The sequence below is a fragment of the Triticum dicoccoides genome, chromosome 2A, assembly GCF_002162155.2.
Source record: "Triticum dicoccoides isolate Atlit2015 ecotype Zavitan chromosome 2A, WEW_v2.0, whole genome shotgun sequence".
NCBI classification, from domain to species: Eukaryota; Viridiplantae; Streptophyta; class Magnoliopsida; order Poales; family Poaceae; genus Triticum; species Triticum dicoccoides.
Window position 1 is genome coordinate 17,150,621 of NC_041382.1, and position 8,667 is coordinate 17,159,287.

Below are 8,667 nucleotides of genomic sequence, written 5' to 3' on the forward strand. Positions count from 1 at the left end.
ATTAAAAGACATGACTTTCAATCCGTGTGTCAAAATTCAGATCCGTTTTCATCGTTGAAACCCTCGCGACGTGCTCTTCAAAAGTAGATTCCACATGGGGATGTTTCGGCGAACTAGTCTTTCTGCCAACTAAACGTCAATGTGTGTGTAACTAGACTACATTGCCGCGCCAACTGAGCATATATGTATGTAACTAGTCCTGCCAACTAAATATCAATGTGTGTGTAACTAGACTACATTGCCGCCTCGATTGTGCATATGCGTGTGTGCAATTAGTGTCCTGCCAACTAAACATCAATGTGTGTGCAACTAGACTTACATTAAAAGCCAACTAAGCATATGTATGTACAACTAGTCTTCCTGCCAACTAAATATTAATGTGTGTGCAACTAGACTACATTACAAGTAGGAAGGATGGTTGCACATCTACGACTAGGTAGTTGACCACGGCAGTAGACTAGTTGTAAATCAGGTTGTCATGGTTGTTGCGTTGCAACCACATAGGAAGTTGGATTATGCAGCTCTAAAATTTTATTTTGAAAAAAGTTGCACCATGTAGTACTAAAGTTGCACAACACAGTATTAAAGTTGCACTATATAGCTCCAAAATTGGCATAAAAAATGCATCGAAACATACCCATGCTGGATGTAATTTTAAAGATATCGATGAGGAGTCCAAAGGTGAAAACGGATCTGAATTCCGATACAAGGTTTGAAAAATATGACTTTTTAAATTTTTGTGAAAGGTAGTTAAATCAGTCACATGCGGAGAGAATGGACATCACGTACTATTTTTCCCTTTAATTATATTCTCTGACCCATTATTTTAAAGAGCAACAGTCCAAAACCAGTTCAAATGATTCAACACAGACAGCATCTGATCTATGTCCGCACGGAATCGAGTGGCCTGAAGCCGGCCGCTCGGTTCTCCCAAACAGTGTGTATGCACTTTTTAGATTTTAGGAACTTTTTAATGAATCGACGGTAGAGATGCTCTTAGTCAAATGAAAACCTTGACTTATTTGAAAAAAAAAACATTGACTGCCCGCGCGCGGGGAGCTGTTTCCTTCTAATCGTAGGGTCGGGCCGGGGTCCAGTGCGGCGGCGTAGGGCTGGAATGGGCGGACACGACACGCGAGTCCAGCAGCTCGATGGTGCGCGCGAGCTTGACGCAGCGGGGCGCCTTGTACTGGTTGATGGACGCTCCCCTGGAGACGGCGTCGTCCATGAGCTCCTCGAATGTGCTGGGCCAGATGACCCGGATCTCGAGCGGTCCGATCGACCCGTCTGTACACCGCGTTGAGGACCTCCTCCATCCCCAGCAGCACCCGTCGAGGGTCTCCTTGTGCACCGCCGCCGTGCCCCTGCCCGTCTTCAGCAGCTCCCAGTGGATGACGTAGTGCCCCGGGATGCGCCCGGCCCACGGCGGGCTGCAGCTCGGCCTCGTCGGTCTTGTCCGTCTTGACGGAGAGCAGCACGTTCTCCCGGCGGACGAACCGGAACTGCGGTGCCGCGTTGTGGAAGCCCGTCAACCGGAGCACGTCGCCGACGCGGTACCGGTTCAGCCCGGCGTACGTGGTGATCACCACCTCGTACTCGTTCCCCGGCTCCACGAGCTGGCCCGCGTCCTCCAGGACTCGAAGTAGGCCGTGGTGGGCATGATGGTGTAGGACACCTCGGACGGGCCGCACAGCGGGCGGAGGTTGATGCCGAAGTAGCACTCGGAGGACGCGTACGAGTGGGACACCATCGGCAGGCCGCCGCCATAGTACTCCAGCGCAGGGACGTACAGCGCCGGTCACGATGACGTCGAGGTACTTGGTTCTCGGCCAGATGCGCGTGATGATGCCGGCACATTCGCCCTCGCAGCACGGGTCCCGGACGAACTGGGCGAGCTTGGGGTCCGGATGGCAGAGTACGCCGGCGACCGCCTCGCGCACGGACGCGCCGGCCTCGATGTCAGAGGCGAGCTGCTCCCAGTTGAGCTGGAGGAAGCGGATGGCGCGCAGCAGACTGGGCGCGAACACGGCACCCATGCGGAGCACGTGGTGGCGCCGGCGACCGCCTCGCGCACAGACTCATATCTCTTTGGATTATTTGTTGACCGCGCGACAACAATATGAAAAATTGTCTAGTAGTTTGATCAATATGCTTTACTTATGGTTTCATATTTCTTGCATATTTAAAAATAGATAATGTAACTCGTTGTGCACTTAGGATTGCATATTTACCGGCGAATTACAGGGGAATTTATGGAAAGGTTTCTTAAAAAGATGAAGGCATCGACACAAGATTATAATGTTGGTCCATCACGTGAACCCCATGATGCCCCGTCTTCGGCACATGAACCAGATGACGATCTCGCACAAACAAACAATGCCTCGACATATGAACAACATTTACACATTGTTACAGTGGGTTCATCTCAAGCTCGAAGAAATCAATTTTGGTAAGAAACTTTACTACCAAATATTTTAAATTGTGTATTACTTTTATGTATATCATTGCTTGTTATCCATCCCTTGCATAGTGTACATGTGGCTAGTATAGTGTATATGTGGGCACCGGGACATTTTTGTTCTGGGTCTGCCCCTGTTCCCGCCCGAAGCCAGCTACCCGCATTCATGCTGGCTCAAAGCCGACGCCGCTCACTGGAGCCAACATTGAAGCGGCTCAACGGCAGAGAGCACCACCTGCTGCGTAGGCATTCATCTGCCAGCGTACCTCCATTAAACCGGCACGTGTGCCGAGGAACCTACTCCGGCGCCTAAGTGCCACACGTTCGTTCCTGTGCCGACGAGCATTAAACAACTCTCCGGCTGGCTCCCCACATCCGCCTGAGATATAAACGTGTCCAGGCGCCGGGCTAGAACTGGTGCTTCTTTCAAAGTCCCATTATAAGGACATAACTAATGCATCAAGGCTAATGAACTAGTGGTCGTGGTCAATTTATACGTAATTGCTACATTGTACAATGTTAAAATCAAATCAAATGGTTTATAATGGTACGATTCTTACATTAGTACAGGTTTGCTAGTTCCATACATACCATTAGAATTCCTTTGTCGTGCTAGTTACCGAGGAAATGACACTTTTTGAGCAAGTACATAGGTAGCAAAGAAGAAACTACAAGACCTGAGTTCATTGCCCATAATCATAGGCACTGTTTTGCAGGAATCCTGAGGCCAGTATGCATATAATCAACATGATCTTCACATACTTCAATCACAGATAGCTCGTCACTGGCACGTCGTGCTGTTTGTCTGCTTGATGGGTTAGGCTCCAGACACCGAGCTGCAACACTGAGGATGTAGTATATTTCCCTAGCAGTTTCAGCATTAGGGACAATGAGCCTTGAGTCTAGCACATCTTGCAAGCACACATCATTATTTTTGGTGGACGACAAGAGAGAAAAGAGAAAATCTCCTGGATGGTATCCCATAAATAGCTCTAGAACAAGAACTCCGAAGCTGTATACATCACATTTCTCCGTCACATTCTCTGTATATGATAGCTCTGCAATTAATACCAATTAATTAGTGTATGTGTTGCAACTAAACAATTCAAGTTTCATTGACATCACATTTTACATGTATGTGCATATGTAGTGCCAAAACTATATAAGTATTTGATGAGGTTTATTTTTTTTACCTGGGGCAATATAGCCTTTCGTCCCAACAAGACTTGTGAGATTTCGACCATCAATATTGAGAATTTTAGCCATACCGAAGTCGGAGATGCAAGCCCTAAATTCCAGATCAAGTAAAATGTTGTTGCTTGTTATATCTCTGTGGACTATTGGTAATGAACAATCATGATGCATGTATGCCAAAGCATGAACAACATCTAGTGCAATATTTATCCGCCTTCTCCAGTCCAATTCAATTGCCCTTTCATTGTTCCTTAGTGTTTCTGCCAAGTTTCCCCTCTCCATATATTCATAGATAAGATATTTGCCTTGGCTACAGGAACAATATCCAAATAGTTTTACGATGTTTCTATGCCGAGTCTGCACCAATGCCTCGATTTCACTGTTGAATACCAACTCGTTCACACAATTGTTATCTTCAATCATGTGTATCTTCTTCACTGCAAATATTTCAGATGTTGCAAGTTTGGCTTTATAGACAGATCCATATCCCCCAGTCCCTATGCAATGTGTTTCACTAAAATCATTGGTTGCTTCAACTATCTGTTTAAATACATCTTCCCCATCAAAATTCCAAATAGAGAATATTTTTTTGGGTGTTGATATATCCTCTTTAATTTTCATGGATTTCTTCCTTGCATTTGTGAACATCAACGCCGCCGCAACAAGAATAAGAGATACTAGAGTAATCATGGCTAGTACAAGTGTTTTGTATCGTTTCCTTTTCCCTCCACTCCAAGTTGTGTTATTGCAAGGAGGCAATCCTTTCACTATGCCACATAGCATCTTATTATGGATGAACCACTGAACTGGAGCTCCTTTGAAGAGCTTACTCTCTGGGACTGGTCCTTCCAATTCATTGTAAGACAAATCAATGGATGTCAAGCTTTTCATACTCTGAAATGATGATGGGATTACACCATAAAGTTCATTGTGTGAAAGATTCAAATTATCCAGCATTATCAGACCACTAAGTTGGCTAGGTATTTTCCTAGTAAATGAATTATCACTTAAATCCAACATGTCATGTAAGTTGTTCAACACCCCAAGCACTACAGGGATGTTTCCTTTAAAATTATTGTGACTCAAATTCAATGAGCGGAGCTTCAAACAATTCTCAATTGATCCTTGTACCAAACCACTAAGGTTATTTGATGATAAATCCAACAACTCTAGACTGGACAATGCTCCAAATTCTTGTGGTATGCTTCCATGGAATAAATTATCGGCAAGATGCAGCTGGAATAATCGTTCTAAATTGCCTAGTTCTCTAGGAAGCTCTCCTTCGAGACTGTTTGAGGAGAGATCAAGTACATTTAGCTGAGATAGCCTCCCCATACTTGCAGGTATTTTCCCTGTGATGTTGTTGTTTGATATGCCTAGCTTGGTAAGATGATGACATCCTCCCCAGTGATAAGACAAATGACCAAATAGTTTATTTGAACTCATGTCCATATAAACAAGATTAGGATGAACTCCCAACTCAGAGATATCACCTTCTATTTGATTCCTTTCAAGACGAACTCGAACTAGGCTTTTGCAGTTTCCCAAACTTGATGGCAATTGTCCATTTAGATTGTTATCAAATGCAGTTAAATTCTGGAGAAGGCCTCCAGCACACAACTCAGGTGGCAAGGGACCAGAGAAATTGTTTGCACCGAGTTGCAGTACCACAAGATTCATAAAGGTACCGATTCCTTGAGGAATATGTCCAGAGAGATTATTATCACCGAGACGCAATTTTCTGAGCTTAGTCAACTTTCCGAAGGCATCAGGGATGGAACCCGTGAGCTTGTTATTGCTAAGAGCCAATTCTTGTAAATCCACCAGGTAACTGAGTTCTCGGGGAATATGTCCGGTTAACTGATTACCATCAAGGCGCAAGCCAGTGAGCTTAGCCAAACTTCCAAAGGTACCGGGAATGGATCCCATGAGTTTGTTGTTGCTAAGTTCTAAAACTTCTAGATTCACTAGGTAACCAAGTTCTCGAGGAATATATCCGGTGAATTGATTACCATAAAGGTACAAGCGAGTGAGCTTAGTTAAACTTCCAAAGGTATTGGGGATGGAACCGATGAGTTTGTTCTCACTTAGATCCAAGTTCTCAAGATTCACCATGTAACCTAGTTCTCGAGGAAGATATCCATAGAAGTGGTTAGCATCAAGGCGCAAGATAGAGAGCTTTGTCAAATTTACAAAGATATGGGGGATGAAACCCATGAGTTGGTTGTTGTGAAGTTCCAAGTCTTCAAGATTTGACAGGTTGCCTAGTTCTCGAGGAAGATATCCAGATAATTCATTAACAAAAAGGTGCAACATAGTGAGCTTTGACATACTTCCAAATGTACTGGGAATGGAACCTGTGAGTTGGTTGCTGCTAAGATCTAACTCTTCTAAGTTTACTAGGAAACCAAGTTCTTGAGGAATACGTCCGGAGAGTTGGTTACCCCATAGGTACAAGCCTGTGAGGTTAATCAATCTCCCAATGGAATTGGGGATGGAACCAATTAATTTGTTTTTCCAAAGAGACAACTGATTTAAACACAGCAGGTAACCTAGTTCTTGAGGGATGTATCCGGATAACCGATTACCACCAAGGTACAATATTGTGATACTAGTTGATTTCCCTAGATTTCTTGGAATATGACCAGTGAAGCTGTTGTTGGATAAATCTATCCTAGCCAGCTTATTTAGGTAGCCTAGTTCAGTGGGGATGGGGCCAGACAAGTGGTTGGCTGAGAAATCTAACACGACCAGACTCTCTAGTAGTTTTATTTGGCTTGGTATTTCACCGGAAAGCTCATTCTCTTGGAGCATTAGGTGTCTCAGGTTTGGTAAGGATGATGCTAAAGAAGGTGGAAAGGAGCCCCTTATCTTATTGTTGGAGAGTTGGATGCTCATCAGAGTATGCAGCACAGTGAAGTTGAGGTTGTCGAGCTCCCCTCCGAGCCCCAATCCGGCTAGAGAGATCTCGGTGATCACCTCCCGGCGCCTTGCTCGATGCTTGCTGCACCTGATGCCATGCCAGCTGCACGGCCATGCACTGTTGTTTGCACTTCCCCAGGATTGTAGTTGGGTTGGATGGCTCGGGAGTGTGGCTTTCCAGGCAAGGAGGGCCTCTGCTTGTTCTTCCAGGAGGGATGTCGCTGCCATGGTATGAGGAAACCATGTTATTAGTAGTAGAGTGATTGAGACGAGCTTCAGGAGAGGAGACATCTCCATGACTGGTCGCGGAGCAGGAGCAGCTCGCTATGTGGTAGGAATTTGTATGTCTGTGACTCTGTGTACGGTGCCACCTACCTGCACGATCTAGCAAGCACTTTGATAGATGTACAAAATTAACAGTGCCTCCAGGACTAGATGACCCAGTCGTCGGAAGATGACGGTCCAAGTTAATTTATCTACTTTTTTTTTTTGCGGGGAAGTTAATTTATCTACTTGATTGAAACTGCTAATTAATGTACAGTATCCATGAAGAAATCGTCTCCTGGTGTGCGGTCATAAGGACGAATTTTCTTTTGGCTTTACTGTAAAAAAAATCTCTTTCGGAAGTGATACGAGAATCTTGGACTAGGTAATTAAGCTGATTTATACTTTGAAGTTTGTTGTCAGCATCGACCGGAACAGATCGCGGACCAAGTACACTGCCCTTTCGGATATTCCTACATAGTCTTCCAGAACAATCGGCGGGCTTGCCAATTGGCATTGAAAATTTTGTAGTGCATGCGTATGAGCATCTACAGCCGGACTTGGCAATTCTGGCCTCCAAACTGTTGGAAATATGAGCAATTTACCAAATGATTTTATTAACAGAAATACTAGATAAAGCATGACTAATATAGTAGAAATAAAACAAGTCATGCGTTCCGATAGAGAGAAAGTAAATAGCTTCTGCATATATGAACCGTAGCCTATCATATATCTAAAGCAGACAGTATAGCAAGTAGCATATATGAAGTAGAACATATCATGTGTAGAACCAGGACTAGAACAAGGAACTACGGCATAACCGTTAACAGGAAAGAGAAGAACACGTACGGGACAGCAGCAGCAGAAGCGCTGGACTTGGAGTCGGTGTCCTCGCCTGCCATGTCGTCGAGGAGGTCGTGGACGTCGGGGAAGTAGTCGTCGGCGACCGGATCGTCCGTGATGAAGCAGCCAGTAGTCGCGCTGAGCGCTCCCCAAAAATCTTATCACCCTCTCCCGTACAGGACTCAAAAGGTGCGGTTTCGGAGGCCTACTGTCCCGACCTGCGGTGCACGCCGCAAGACGGGATGGGGAAGAACGTAGCAGCAGCGCAGTGGTCGGAACTTTGTGGCGAGAGGAAGAGGAGCTCCTGTTGTGTCTCTCTGGAGAGGAGCGAAGAGGCGCGCCGTTCGAATTCAGTGTCGTGCGTGGCAAAAATTTAGATATCGGCTCGGCTCATTCCCGCAACCCGCGCCGCGTCGCGTCGCGTCGCGTCGCGTCGGGACGTGGCGAGGCGGGCGGAGGAGGAGGAGCGCGCGTGGATATCCCTCTTGTTCTCATACTCATACAAGTGGGGAAAGAACCTCCCTTATAAGGAGGTCCAACTCCCACTAAACTAGCAATGTGGGACTAAACTTTAGTAGTATCCCTTGCCTTGCACAAATGGGCTAAGTGGGCCTCTATGATTTATTAGGAATTTCTGAAATAGTTATTAGGCTACCCAAAATAGACTAAATTCCAGCAATCCCCCACCAGATCCTAGAGGCACACAGAAATTTGCCTTTGGTTCCAAAACACTGTTTTATATACCGGTACTGCAGTGGAGACTGTTAAGTTGAACTTCCACCTAGAACTCTATGCTACACTAGTAAGCAACTTGAACAGTGGACTGGGCCTTGAACTGCAAGTTTTCTGCGAATCTAGCTTCACATAAAGCCTTGACCGATACGTGGCTACCGTGGATCTTCCCCGCGGGTGGAGCTTATGCGTCATACTCCGTGACCTTTCATGAGTTTACTAGAGAGAACCCTACTCTCATAGATTGCGACGTT

The 8,667-nt window shown here is 45.6% G+C and overlaps 1 protein-coding gene and 1 pseudogene across 1 annotated transcript; both read right to left on the reverse strand.

Moving 5' to 3' along the window:
* Positions 1–1,069: 1,069 nt before the first annotated feature.
* On the reverse strand, positions 1,070–2,626 carry LOC119357435 (annotated as a pseudogene).
* A 528-nt stretch (positions 2,627–3,154) lies between these two features.
* On the reverse strand, positions 3,155–6,871 carry LOC119358671 (probable leucine-rich repeat receptor-like protein kinase At1g35710). The gene is made up of 2 exons (XM_037625123.1): positions 3,652–6,871; positions 3,155–3,516 (listed from the first exon to the last, which is right to left on the reverse strand). Exons 1-2 carry the CDS (start codon positions 6,869–6,871, stop codon positions 3,155–3,157), a joined length of 3,582 nt encoding a protein of 1,193 aa, XP_037481020.1.
* Between the last annotated feature and the right edge of the window lie 1,796 nt (positions 6,872–8,667).

Coding starts and splice junctions, on each gene's coding strand:
- LOC119358671 (XM_037625123.1), bottom strand. CDS start 6,871: ATGGAGATGTCTCCTCTCCTGAAGCTCGTCTCAATCACTCTACTACTA. Junction 3,517..3,651: donor GAAAGGCTATATTGCCCCAG/GTAAAAAAAATA, acceptor TATTAATTGCAG/AGCTATCATATACAGAGAAT.